Source organism: Chenopodium quinoa, unplaced genomic scaffold, assembly GCF_001683475.1.
Source record: "Chenopodium quinoa cultivar QQ74 unplaced genomic scaffold, ASM168347v1, whole genome shotgun sequence".
In the NCBI taxonomy this organism is placed as follows: domain Eukaryota; kingdom Viridiplantae; phylum Streptophyta; class Magnoliopsida; order Caryophyllales; family Amaranthaceae; genus Chenopodium; species Chenopodium quinoa.
The window spans coordinates 6,067,280-6,082,903 of NW_018742914.1; the positions used below are offsets into that span (position 1 = coordinate 6,067,280).

Here is a 15,624-nt window from a genome sequence, read left to right on the forward strand (position 1 = left end):
CGGAATTCGGGTACCCGCAAGAAGTAAATCATGGCCCATGTCCCGACCCGTGAACTGACTGTTTTGTCGGGTCAGGTACCCGTCCCGAAAAATAGAAAAAAATTAACAATTACCCATCGGGTTTTTTGCGGGTTATCGAGAAATCGGGTCGTGTCATCAATCGGGACGGGTTTTTTTGAACACCCCTACTACGGAGTACTACTTTTCCCTTTCAATAATTTCACCCAATCATAATTTAATAAATTAAATTTTGCATCAGACAAGAAGGACTTGTAATCTTGTATACTTAGTATTTCAAATCTTGTTGATCATGCAATCAAAGTCCATCCAATAATAAAAGACTAAAGTAAATGTGTGTCACATGACATGGAATAATAAAATGGACTAAGACAAGTAAAATAAAGAAACGTGAGCATCGTGAAGTAATATTCAATAATTGTTAATGCAGCAAAGAACATTATTAAAGGAGTAAAAGGATGACAAGGCATGTTAGAAGCTGACAATAAGAAGCTAAAACTTAAATGAGGTCTCTATAAGCTTTTCACCTTGGTAAGTTTGGCATCAGCAAAAGTGAAAAGCATGTTTGAAAGACTGATTGATTGGCTGGCTTCATATATATTACCACTCCCTGTCACATGTCGGGGGCGGATCTGATCTATTCATTATATGCCAACTGTGTGATTAATTAACTGCTAAAATTATATACCGGTAAAAGTGTAACACTTAAAAAAGCAGTGGGAGTATAATCTTGCTATTTTAACGAGATTGATTTTCTCAATTAACTTGTTTTAAAAAGTTAATTTATTAGTAGTATATTAATTTCCTATATTTTGGAAACTTTATATTTCTCAAGTAAATTAGTTTGAGCAAGTTAATTTTATTTAGTTCTAATAGTCACTCTTATAACTAGAGACTTTTTAATATTGCAAAAAAGTCCCTAAATATAACCATTACTCCATTAGAGTTACTTTAGATGAAGGGAAATTTTCATTTAAGGTAATAAAATTTTTTTTTAGAAATTAACACAAATTTTGCACATTTAATTCTTTAACAAGTATAGAAGGAGTATTACAAAAATAAACCTTTTTTTTTTTTTTTTGTGTGTGTGTGTCTTAGGGCTATTCACTTTAGCTTAATTTCAGTTCAGTTCACTTCAGCTCCTAATTTTCTCCCCTCATAAAATATTCATTTCAGCTCTATTCAGTTCACTTCAACTCCTAATTTTCTTCTCTCATAAAATATTCATTTCAGCTTTATTTAGTTTTATTCAGTTCAGTTCAACTCCAATTAGTTCAGCTCATAAGTTAATTTTAGTTCAGTTCAGCTCAGTTCTTGCACTATCCAGGTTTTCTTTTGCATGATAAATAGAAATAAAAAAAAATGATTATCCCTCCATGTTTATATAAGTGAAATGTTTTGACTTTTTTATTTACCCTATTTGTTTAATTCACTTTGACTAATATCCGTGATTTATACATAAAAATAAATATAGTCTTGTGGATACTTGTTGGAATTGTCTTAAATAATATATAATTAATTAGTACTCAATTGTTACAAATTTTATTTATTGATAATTAAAGATATTATCAGTTAAAGTGTTGCATTGACATACATGTACAAGAGATATATTTCATTTAAACACAAAGAGAGTGCTTAAAAGTAAATCTATTTAATACCATGTACTCCATCCGTTTCACAATAATGTTCTAGTTTGAAATCTTTGACTTTTTTAAGAAAGAGAGAATTTTCTAAATTTCTCTTAATCTATAAGAATAAATATAGTCATGTGGGATTTAGTTTGATTCGTCTTGGTGAGTAGATTATTAATATCTAACTTTTATAATTTTTGCTAGTTTGCGGTCAAAGTTGGGTAAAAATTTGCATCGATTTACAAAACAGGAACGAACATCATTCTGGAACGGAGGGAGTATTAAAGATAAAATAACGTAATTGATGAACCAATACAAAAGAAAAATGAAAAGTAGATTATGTTGAGAAATAAAATGAAGCTACAAACTAATTTGTTAAAAGGAATTCTTACAATCTTCCTTTAAAAAGAAACATATCTTACTCAATCATTACGTAAGGAATGTGAGCAAGTTAAGATCCCCAGCAAGCTAAGCTAGTAGTATATATAAAGATGCGAAGGTGAAACCAATTTATTAATTAACTGATTTAATTGCTTCCCCCCTAAAAAAACCCAAACAAACATCGAGGCATTCGAAAAGCTACTTGAATATGGAAAGGGGCATTCGGAGGCCAACAAGGAAGCGAAACCGCTTGATTGGAGTGTCCAGAATAAAGACGGCAACACGCCGTTGCATGTTGCACTTATCAAACGCAAGTTTAAGGTTGCTGAATGGTTGGTGAAGCAGCAACCTGAGTTGGTTGGTGTAACCAACAATGATGGAAACACCCCTCTTCATGCTGCGGCAGCATTGGGTGATGCCAAAATTTTCAAGGTGCTCCTTGATGAAAGTATACAATGGCAGGCATGGAGGTTGAAGAATAAAGAAGGCAATACGCCGTTACATGTTGCAATTATCAATTACAATTGGGATGAGATTCCTAAATTGTTGCTGGAGAAGTATCCTGAGCTTGCTCGTGTTACCAACTATTCCAAGGAGACGCCTCTTCATCTTGCAATTATCAAATTCCCACCTTTTGGTAACTATTCGATTTCTATCACTAAAATAATTTGTTGTACATAGGTTATCCCTATATTAATTTCTAAATAGATTAATACTCCGATCCGTATGTTTCCATTTATAAGCCGTCTCTATTTATCTGAAACCTTTTTTTTTTTTTTATAAAACCTTCTTTTTTAAAAAAAAAATAATAAAATAAAAAAAAAACCTCTATGCTAGATATCATAAGGAAAAGAAATAAGGTTTGTCACATAAATATGGCTATTCATTTAGGGCTGAGCAAAACTTCCCGAAAATTCGAAAAACCGTTTCGAAAATTAGGGTACCCGATTCGATAACCATAACGGTTTGGGTATCCTTTCCGATAATTTGTTATCCGGTATGGTTATGGGTATCATTTTAAACTTAACGGTTACCCGATCCGATCCGATAAGCATTTTTTTGCTTTTTTTCCTTACTTAAATCTATTAATATATATCTAAGCTTTTACTTTATTTCATAATCACTTATAATATCAATGATTAGTAATATTATTAATAATTTGGTCAAAATCATATGGTATTGTTTTTAATTAGTTGTAAATTTTAACATAATCACTATATAAATAAGTTTAATTATCATTATCGGATATCTTATTGGGTACCCGATAACCGATCCGAAAATTCGGGTACCCGACTTATCGGTTGCGGATATGGGTATCACTTTTAGTGATTTTGGTTATTGGGTACCCGAACTGTTAGTACTAACTGTACGGGTACCCGTCTCATGCTCACCCCTAGCTATTCATACTTTAAACTTTAGGTCAGGTTCACATTACCTTATTTTTGCAGAATTGAAATTATTTTTACCAAATAGAAATTATTTTTTGTTGAACTTAAATTATTTTTACTAAACTGAAATTACCTTTACTAAACTGAAATTATTTTTGCTAAATTGTATTTTCACTGATTCTTTATTATATTTCTTCTCTAGAGTTACTAATTTTACTGAACTTAAATTATTTTTACTGGATATTTTTTTAAGGTCAAGTGAACGCAGTCTTACATAGTACGGAGTATTCTTCAACCACAATAGTACGGAGTATTCTTCAACCACAATATATATATACACTAGTCATTGTGGTTTAAAAATTAAAAGTTTAATTTCATAAAAACAAATCAAAAATAATTCAATTAGTAAAATTAGACAAACTTGCATTAACAAATTAATTAATAAAATTGTTTCAAAGAAATAATAATTATTAAAATTCTATTCACCAATCACCACAATAATGGTCAATACATTTATTACGGAATGTTATATATGAATTTTATGTCATTTGCATTGCTTTTATTTTATTCCCTTTCATTTTTTTTGCATTGTTATTTTATTGATTAAGAATGAATAAATTATGCACTATACAAGCTAAGAAAGTCGTTTCCTGTTACCCGTAGTCTGTAGAGGGATTCAAAACTAAAATTTTATCGTCATATTAATCGGTTCAATAGTTATACAATATAATATCTATTTTACCCATTATAATCACCAAATCTATATACATAATTTATCATTATGCACTATACAAGCTAAGTACCCTTATATCTTATCTACCTGTATATATTTTGTCTAAGCATTGTGCTAAAAAATCACATAACAGTTGCACAACCAAAAACTGAGTGAATATACAACATAAATATGTATGTATAGATCTATATTGATAAATAATATATGAATTAGTAATAACACAAATTTTTATATGCGGTATTATAGGAAATAATTTCAAGCCTTTAAAATCCCACTAGCTTGAACCCCACTGTAATCATACACTAAAGTACGGTGGCGTCCAAAAGGGAAGAAGATAGAGCAAAAGAGTCGCCAACAAGTTTTTAAGGAACTTGTAAACCGTTCACGAGGTGAAGGTTACACCCCTTAACGATCCAAGAGATCGCCAACTCCATAAGGTCATGAACCAAATAAGGGTTCGGGGATGATGGTACAAATCCAACCTAAAAGAGATTGAACCTGCCCTAATAATAGGCCTCTACTTTATTCTGCTCGTATTCATGTGCGCTTTCTGACTAACATACAATCAATAGGATTAACCCTAAACCTATTTAATCTATGTTGGTTGAATTTTAATGCACAAACAAATCTATTATTGGCGATCACTTGAATTATAATCATATTAACCTTAAACAAGATTATTAATTATCTTATTAAGCGTGGTTGCAAATACCAATTCCCTTTAACCTGCAATAAAAGGTGATCAAGCAATAACAATATATAATATATATCAAGCAACATAATAAATAATCAACATCATTAATAATAATATTACTAATCATAATCATAATCATCATAATCATGTTAAAGCACAGCAAAATCCTAGGCATGATACTAACAAGATTAATAACAAACCCTAGCATGTCACTAAGCAATAAAAATCAAATCTTTAGCCCTAACATGATACTAACATGAATTAATATTAGGAAGAATATAGGAAGCATCGTACTTTTAATCATACTTGATATTAAAGTTACCCTAGACATGATACTAGAAATCAAAATAACAATCTAAGCATGATTTCTACATCATAATATCAATTAAACCAATAAAATACTTAATTGGATGCCTCGTACCTCTTTCTAATAACAAAATACACACGTTAGTAACTTCAAGGAAAATAATAAACAAAACAATTAAATTAAATAATTGAAAGAGAGATTTGGGACCAAACCCTCAGAAATTAAAATCTTTCACGTCTAGGGCGAAGGCAACTTCGAATATGGCTAGGTGTATCAAGATCTAATGAATGCGGAATTATTTATTTGAGAAAAGGCTAGTTTAGAAAAAGGGAGAGAGAAAGAATAATCAAGAAAATCTTGATGAGAGTTGATTAATGAATGAAGAAAGTTGATGTTTGAAAACGGAGTTTATTAAAACTTAAGAATAAAGAGAATTGGTGAATCGATAGATGTAGATGAATGAATGGTGAATGAATATTGACAATCCGTGAATGAAAACGGAGTTTTTGATATGATATTTATAGAGAAAATCATCCAAAAAAGATAATTTATCAAAATAGAGTCTGAAGACCACAAAAACACCTTGGCGCCAGCCCTGGCTCATTGGCGCCAGAACCAGTGGCTAGCGCCAGGCGCCAATGCTGGCGTCTGGCGCCAAGGCCTGGGGTTGGACGCCAAATCGGCTTTCAACGCGTTTTCGAAAAACTGATAAACTTACCGTACTGGAAGATATAATTTCAATCGAAAATGCTATTTGATCTAATTAAAACTCTGAAGAGTCCTAATTGAATTAAGATGAAAAGAACCTTCTAGAATATTCTAGAAGACTAAAACCATTCCTAATTTCATTAGGAATGATAAATTATATTAGGTCCTCCCCTAGATCATAGGGTCGTACTTAAAACTCAAACCGGGCCCAGTTTAGTAAATTGGCCATAATTTCCTCAATATTCATCGGAATTGGGCTTATAATATATCGTTGGAAAGGTCTTTGCAAGCCCCATCCAACTATACTACTATTGGACCCATATTATGGACCAACCAAACTGGATTGGCTGTTTTCTTAAAATAAAGTTTTCAAAAACAGGGAGAAGAGAAAAGAAATAAAACTTTCCGCAACACTAGACCTTTCCACACTTTCGTTTCATTCGATTACGATTCGACGTGAAAGGCACTCATCACTCGGTTTGGTTTTGGGGAGACACAAATGGGTGTCTACAGGTATGTTGTACCCTGCAACATGGTTTACTTGAATTTCTCGGTCAGGGGGGTTACTTGAGTTTCTAGGTTAAGGGTTACTTGAGTTTCTCGGTCAAGGGTTACTCGAGTATTTTGGTGATTATAATGGGTAAAACTCAAGTAACCCCTGAGCGAGTAACTCAAGTAACCCCTGAGCGAGTAACTCGAGTAACCCATGACTGAAAAACTTAAGTAAAGTTTGATTGAAAAACTCAAGTAACCCCTAACAAAAAAACTCGGGCAACCCCTGTCGCATGATGAGGCCTGCTACACCAAAAAAAATTTGTAGTAATAATGGACTTATTTACATTAACAAATAAATTATTAAAGTATTAACTGACAATAATGGCTAATACAAAAATTAAGGAATGTGATATGAATAGTACTTTGTCATTTATATTTCTTATATTTTACTTCTTTTTTATATTTTATATTATAATTTGATTAATTGAAAAACGAACTTGTAAAAAAAAAAACAAATAAATTATTATGTTCTATTCAAGAAAAGTTATTTTCTATCTCCTTCGCCATTGGTCAGAGGTTACTTGAGAAGTTTGGGGTTACTTGAGTGTTTCGGTCTGAGACTACTAGAGTGTTTACTTGATTGGTCAAGAATTGTTACTCGAGGGGTTACTCACGGTTGGAGGTTATTTAAGGGGTTCATAATAAAATTTGTTTCAAATATGTTACTAAAAAAATGATGATCAAATTAGTATATGAATCAATAATCATTCAATAATCAATCTACACTAATATACTAAAGTAATCCCCAACATAATTGTTAGATTACATGTGTCAATACCATATTAAAAAAATTCCCTCCTAAAACTTTTATTTGTCATTATTTTCATAAGAAAATAAATAATAATTTTATCAAGATAATAGATAAGATAGAAATTTGAATTTTAACATACATAATCCTATTTCCAATTTGATCGAATTAAAAAAGAAAAAAAAAGTTTGTTACATATTAATAACTAGGTTAGAACCCCGTGCGATTCACGGTTTATATAAAACCTATTTTTAATTTGTACATTTTAAAAATAAATAACTATTGTACATGAATATAAATAAGAATTACATAGATTTTGTAATTTTTATTTTTTTTATTTTAATTTCATCAAAATTATGATATAGTGATCAACGTTGTCTGATGCATAGTTCAATGTAGGAGGTCATATATTAGTGTGCTATTCAAAATTGTTTAAATTTCCAACGATAAACTGGTAGGTTTTAGTTGTAATGTAGAAGCTTCTAGTATTTAAATTTCAAAAATGTAAAATATAATAGCAAAAAAAAAAAGATGACATCATGATTGCATTTAGGCGGGTAAATTTGTATTGAGAGAGCAACACGTGTGCAATGATGATGTCAACAACTTTTGTTTTAGTAATAGTTAATAGATTCTAATTTTTGACTTTTATTTTCCATGTTATGCATAAACTTAATCCAACCATGAATTAATTGAAACACTCGAGCATAGCTCGGGCATTAACTAGTAATATATATTAAAAGACACAACAACAATGACATGTGTCATCTTTTGGTGTGTCCTAAGTTATATATATATGTATATTAAAGGAAACAAATCTTTTACAAAATAATAGTTTTTTTAATACATATTCTATATTAATACGTAGTAATAATTATATTTAAAATACATAGATGTCACAAATCTTTCTAAATAAATTTGGTATAAATCAAAAATCAAAATCAAAAAATCTATATCTATCTATCTATCTTCTATAACAAATACTAAAATAATTACCGTTAACGTAACCATTGTACATGTGTCGCTTTATCATAAAAAATTTTCCCTCCTAAACTATTTGTGACATCATTCTTTTTTTTTTTCTTCTTTTCTTTTCAAGGTAAAACTAATGTTTGAAAATGATCAATTAATTATTTAATTACATTTTTCTAAAAGATGACTAATTACACAATTTTCTATAGAGTAAAACTAAGGGGAGTGCTAAACGCAACCTGACTTTACTTAGCGCAGCCTCTATTCCACTCATTTATTAGATGTAGGGAGAAAATAACCATTTTATTTTTTTTCCTCTCAAGTAATCTCTAATAACAAGAGTGCATTAATTTAACTTAAAATACATTGAATTTGCAATGGGTAATGATTTTTACATTAGCCTCTTCGAATTTGTAAGAATCATACGAATCTATTATGTGTAGAATCAATAAAACCACTTTTCAACCTTCAAAAAAAAAACCACTTTTTAATATTTCGTTCAAATTGTATGAAATGATTGAGCCTATTTCGTGTGTCACCCAACTTCATCCGATTCGTGTTCATATTCATTAGATCTCGGAATATTGTTCGCTAATTGATTATGTGAGTAATTCGAATAAACAAAGGTATAAATTTTTGGAAATTAGGTGTGGAAGAAGGTGGAATGGAAAGCAGACAAAAATGTCGTGAAAATGATTTTAGCTTAGAAGGGTATTTATGGTATTTAGGAGGGGTGTATAGTAGTAACTAGAGGTTGCGTTTAGCAATCATGAAAACTAATTGTTGGATGGTCTCTCTCACATTTCTTTTTTCTCATACATAGATTTTTTAAAAAAATAAAAAAAAAACCAAACTATTTCATGCATTTTATTTGTGATGGTAGAATTTGGATTATTTTTCTCTTTTTATTAATTATTCAAATTTTCTATAATGAATAAATAACGAATGCTAATATTTGATTATTTTTATTATAACTATCGCTATGAAGTTGAGGAATATTTTTTTTTAAGCTTAATTAATCTACGAAAGGGATTGATCACGATTAGGTTACACACATACAAGTATTAACCTAGTCATCATCAATAATCATCAATAATCAATAATCAATTAACCTATACTAAAAGCGAATCTAAGATGACATTTGTCACGATGTCATTAATAATTTTCCCTCCTTTTTGCACTTTCCTTTTTTTTTTTTACCAAATTTAAATGACTTCCATTTTATAAGCTACAATAATACTTATTTCTATTTTGACAACATATCTAATCCAATCATACCAATTAATATTTTTTTTTAACATATATTCTATATACTTTAATCTTTTAGTTACAAGTATACAAACATATATTAAAAATAAGGTATTAAATATATCATTGTCCAAGATTATTATAATATTAAGGAGTATCAATTTTTTCCTCCAAGCTCCAACATTAATCGTTATGCAATGTGATTATTAAAATCAAAATAAAAACCGCTACTACTCACTATAAATACATTTTAAAAAAGTTGATTATGGAATACTAATTATCCTAAAGTAATATAAATCAACTAAATTTTCATTTAATGCCGGTCAAAGTGTGGCAACAAAAATATAAAGGACAAATGTATATGAGTTCATATACGGGTACTAACCTTTTTTTCCCTTTTTTTTTTTTGAAGACATATACGGGTACTAACCTAAGCGTATATTTTCGTTTTCTTATAAAACCTAATAGCTTCTAAATTTCTATTAATAAATTATTTTTTATAAAATTCAAAACAATAACCTTTACGCATTTGGTATAAATTAAAATTCAAGTTATTTTGTGACAAATATTTTTTTTGAATAAATTGTTAAATTAACGACCATTCTTTATTCCCCTCAAAAATAAAAATAAAAAATGAAAAAATAAATAAAAACCATTCTTTATAAATTTTTGTTGTATAGTTTAATTATAACCGTGCATGGCACGGGACTTAACCTAGTATATACTAAAAGACACACCAGCAATGACACGTGTCATTTTCTGGTGTGTCCTTTATTTTTTTTGAATAAATTTTTATTAAAGCAACAAATTTTATTTACAAAAATTCCCTACCTTTACACAATATAATAACTTAAAATAAAAAAGATTTGACATATCTTTAACACAAATATTTATATAGCTATAAAAACACATTCTTAACATAATTTTGCTCATTTTCTACCTCATTAATATCAAACATATCTTTCGTAATCCTTTATTTTCCTCAAAATTTGTCAATTATATTTTTAGAATTTATTTTGTTTATAAAAACTAATTATAATGATAGTTTAATAATGATTATTGATGATTACCGTGCATGGCACGAGAACTAACCTAATATATACTAAAAGACACGCCAACATTTACACTTGTCATATTTGGGTGTGTCTTTAGTTATGCTTCTTATTTTTAAAAAAAATCTATTAATTAAGGAAACAAAAATTTTACAAAAATAATATTTTTTATACATATTTCATATTAACACGTAGTAATAATTATATTTAAAATACAAAGATGTCATAAATCTTTTTAAATAAATTTGGTATAAACCAAAAATCAAAATAAAAAAATCTATCTATCTTCTATAACTAATACTAAAGGCCTGTTCACATTTACTGAACTGAGCTGAACTGAACTGAACTGAACTGATTCGAGCTGAACTGAACTGGACAGAACTGAACTGAACTGAATTAAATTGAGCTGAAATAAATATTTTATGAGAGAGCGAGGGAAATTAAGAGCTGAACTGAACTGAACTGATTGGAGCTGACCTGAACTGAACTGATTGGAGCTGAACTGAACTGAACTGAACTGATTGGAGCTGAACTGAACTGAACTGAAATTAAGTAAATGTGAACAGGCCCTAAAAGAATCATCGTTGACATCACCATTGTACATGTGTCGCTTTATTATAAAAAAATTCCCTCCTAAACTATTTGTGACATCATTCTTTTCTTTTCTTTTTTTTTCCTTTTCTTTTCAAGGTAAAACTAAAGTTTGAAAATGATCAATTAATTATTTAATTACATGTTTATAAAAGATGACTGATTACACAATTTTCTATACAGTAAAAATAATTGTTGGATGGTCTCTCTCACATTTCTATTTCATGCATTTTATTTGTGATAGTAGAATTTGGATTATTTTTCTCTTTTTATTAATTATTCAAATTTTCTATACTAAATAACTAACGAATGCTAATATTTGATTATTTTTATTATAACTATCGCTATGAAGTTAAGGAATATTTTTTTCAATAGCTGGTTCCTACAGGCGCCTGTACGGTGCAACGTACAGTCGTTTTGTAGGAAAGAACATGATATATAAAAGTAATGAACATATAGTTATAGTGAAAAGAACATACTATTAAAATGTAATGAACATATACCTAAAGTAAAAATAACATACTATTAAAAGGTAATGAACATATACCTAGAGTGAAAAGAACATACTTGCACTTAAAAAATAAATAAAAAGAACATATGTTTATATTCTTTGATCAGTCAGTGTAATGTACTTTATTTGCAACATAATGATCATTACTTAATGTGAAATGTTTATTTAAATTTGTCTTCAAATTAGGGTGGTTATATATAGATAAAGTTTATTACATAATATTATCATGTTCTTTATTAATACTGCACATGTTCTTTAGATATGAAAAAAAATATAAAATTGGATGTTCGTTACAAAACAACTATATGTTCTTTACAAAATAACTGTATGCTCTTTACAAAATAGTTACATGTTCTTTTTGCATTTTTTGGCTGTATCAAGCAAGGTATAGCCGCATGCACCTAAAAATTTTCATATTTTTTTAAGCTTAATTAATCTACGAAAGAGATTGATCGCGATTATATATTGCACACATACAAGTATTAACCTAGTATATACTAAAAGACACGCCAACAATTACACTTGTCATCTTCGAATGTGCCCTTAGTTACATTTCTTATTTTTTTAAAAAATCTATTAATTAAGGAAACAAAAATTTTACATAAATAATATTTTTTTTATTCATATTCCATATGAACACATAGTAATAAATATATTTTAAATAAAAAAATGTCACAAATCTTTCTAAATAATTAATTTATTAGTATAAACCAAAAACAAAAATTTTAAAATAATTTGTGACCTGTTTTATAATAAGAAAAAATATTGGTTAGATTTTTAGCCTACTTTAGTTTTAGTTGTGTATTTTAAGCTACAATTAAAAATTGCAAATATCAAATCAATAATTTACTATACCTTAACTAATTTATGATTATAATATTTTTTAATCAATAATCTATAACTAGTAGTTATATATAGGTCACCGTACATATCACGAGATCTAACTAGTAATGTAAAAAAAGTCAAATATGTCAAATGTTTTACGAAGTATAGATAAGTACTAAAATATAACGTATATGTTGGAAATAGAAGTGGAAGTAGTACGTGATGGGTTGCAAGGATGAAATTATTATTGCATGAAGTGAATTACATTGCATGGCTACTCCTACTCTTATTTATAGTAGGTGTAAGTCGGTTCTTTCCACCGACATATTACTATAACTTTACTCTAGATCTTTCTAGGTGACTTAACATTATCTAGAACTTCCCTCTAGGCTAGATTTTTTCTTAGATTTTTCCTAGATATTTTCTTAAGCCTATTCTAGAATATTGTAAAATAGCTTTAACTAGAAATTACAAGATTTTTCTAGATTAGCTATTAGCTTATTTTTAACAGTATAGAACTGTAGATTATTTAATTATAGCATAATTTTATACGTGACACTGTAAGTGAAATAGCTACTTGTAAAGTGGCCATATGATTGAAGAGAGGAATGATATATTGATCATTTTATAAATTTTTTTCAAGGGCGAAAAGCATTAAAACTGGAAGATAAGAATAATCCTAGGCGGATATCTATGAAACCGTCTCTTGAGAATGCTGCAAAGAATGGCGACATAGGGTTCCTTAAGCAATTACGAGCCTTAGAAATTGAACATGGCAACTATTTTGTTGGGCAAAACTTAAGCGGAGATAATATACTTCACATAGCCATCAGATCAGAGCAATATGAATTTATAGAACAAGTTACAAAGAAGTTGTTGCCAAGATCAATAATTGATAAGCTGATAAATCAGAGGAACAACAACGGAGACACCCTTTTTCATGTTGCAGCTGAGGTTGGCAACGAACGCATTTTCAAGCTGCTCCTTGAAATTCAGATGGCAACACACCCTTACTGGTTGTACATTTCCATGGTAACGAACACCTGAAAAAATCTATACCTGGTATGGAAATTGAATCTCAAATGAATATATCAGCTGATTTTGACGTCGACTATAATTTTATAGAAATGCTGGTAAATCAAGATAGTATTGTGTCATGTTGGGCAGACGGAGGAGGTTTGACCCCGCTGCATAGAGCTGCTTTTATCACCAACGTGAATTTTGTTAATCTGAGAGTCATTAAAAAGATACTTAAATGCTGCCCAGAGTCTGCAATGGAGGTTGACAAAAATTCTGGAAAAACCATCTTACATTTTTTGATAAATAGGGTATACAGCTACCAACAAGGCAAACAGCTGATGCAAATTCCACAAATTGGTCCCCTTAAGGATGTCAAGGATCTCCAAGAAAACACACCATCAGATTTAGCTCAGAAATCCAACTTTAAAATGGCGCAACTGCTATCGGTTTATCCACTTCAGCATCTCACGTTCAACAACTAGTTCCTTTTGATCAGGTTAGCTAGCTTTTTCGAGTACTCGTATTATTTTGGTTTCAACATTGGTCTTTTTTTTTAATTTTTTTTAATATATATATTTTTTTACCGGGCAAATAGGTCATTCGGGTCGAGTCTGGGTCAGGTCACTTTTGGGTTGGGTCATTTCGGGTCAACTAACATTCGGTTCGGGTATGGATCGGGTCGGGTCGATTCAGGCTTAGGGTATGACTCGGGTCAAGTATTAGGTCGAGTTCAGATCGGGTCAATTTCGGATCGTGTCAAGTATGTTCAGGTTAGGTCAAAATCTGGTCAGATCATGTTCGGGTTGTTTTATTTGTGGATCAAGCTCAATTCAAAAATTTCATAAGGAGTATATATTTTGTTATTGTTATAATCAAACTATTAATTTAGTTTATGAGCTTTTTCTACGGTTGAAGATAAACAATTTGAGTTATTTTTGGCACAAGACATTTATAGTTCAATTATAAGGTAATTTTAGTTCGGGACATTTCGGGTATTGGGTCTGTTGGGGTCAATTACGAGTATCAGATTAGTTCGGGTCAAACACTTCTAATCGAGTCAACTTCAAGTCGGGTCAGTTCGGGTGTCGGGTCATAATCGGGTCAACTCCATTTTTAGGTCATGTCGGGTTAATTTAGGGTTTTGGGTTGTTTTGGGAACATGGGTCGGGTCATTCGGGTCGGCTCATCGGGTATGGGTCAGGATTGCCAAGTCTGATTTCCATATACTCCCTCCGTGTTTTAATAAGTGTTACATTTACCAAATCCGGTCGTACATTAATAAGTGTTACGCTTCCTTTTTTGGCAAAAAGATACATTAAAATATGCTAAATTCAATTAAACACAAGGTTTCATTCTCATTGATGTACATGCAAGCATATATAATACAAGCTAACCCTATGAACATCGGATTAGGAAATTACCAAAAAGATAAATATCAAAAGATATCTTAGCACAAAATATGCTAAGTAAATATATCCTAAAATTCCCTAAAATATATCCTCAATACCCCCCCTCAATTTGGAGCATGTGGATCAAACGTGCCCAACTTGGAAAGGAGATAATCAAACTGCGACTTCCCAAGAGCTTTGATGAAAATGTCCGCTAATTGCGTAGTTGTTGGAACATAAGATGGAGAAATCAAGCCGTCTACAATAGCATCACGAACAAAATGACAGTCGATCTCAATGTGCTTCGTGCACTCATGAAAAACTGAGTTTTTAGCAATATGTAGTGCCGACTGACTATCACAAAATAACGGAATCGCCTTAGGGTGATTCACCCCTAGACTCAATAATAGAGCCTTCAACCACTTTAACTCGCAAGTAGCAGAATACATTGACATGTACTCGGCCTCAGATGAAGATGTAGCAACTGTAGGTTGCTTCTAGCTTGGTCTTCCAAGAAATAGGAGAATGACCCAAAAATACCAGCCACCCTGTCAATGATCTCCGAGTGATTGGACATGCCGCCCAATCTGAATCACACCAACCCCGCAGAGTTAGTTCATTGTGTGCACTCAACAAAATTCCCTGACCGGGGTAACCTTCAAATATCGAACGACTCGCAGAGCCGCCTCTCAATGCTCACTACGGGGTTGTTGCATACACTGTGAGAGGATGTGCACAGAATAGGCAAGATCCAATCAAGTGACTGAAAGATAAATTAATCGTCCTACAAGACGATAATAGGACTCGGGATTAGCCATCAATTCGCCCGTTACAAGACCAAGCTTGTGATTTTG

The 15,624-nt window shown here is 30.6% G+C and overlaps 1 protein-coding gene across 1 annotated transcript; it reads left to right on the forward strand.

Moving 5' to 3' along the window:
- The first annotated feature begins 30 nt into the window (after positions 1 to 30).
- Positions 31 to 13,409, forward strand: LOC110727690 (alpha-latroinsectotoxin-Lt1a-like). The gene is made up of 3 exons (XM_021907269.1): positions 31 to 75; positions 2,247 to 2,667; positions 13,006 to 13,409. Exons 1-3 carry the CDS (start codon positions 31 to 33, stop codon positions 13,407 to 13,409), a joined length of 870 nt encoding a protein of 289 aa, XP_021762961.1.
- Positions 13,410 to 15,624: the final 2,215 nt, after the last annotated feature.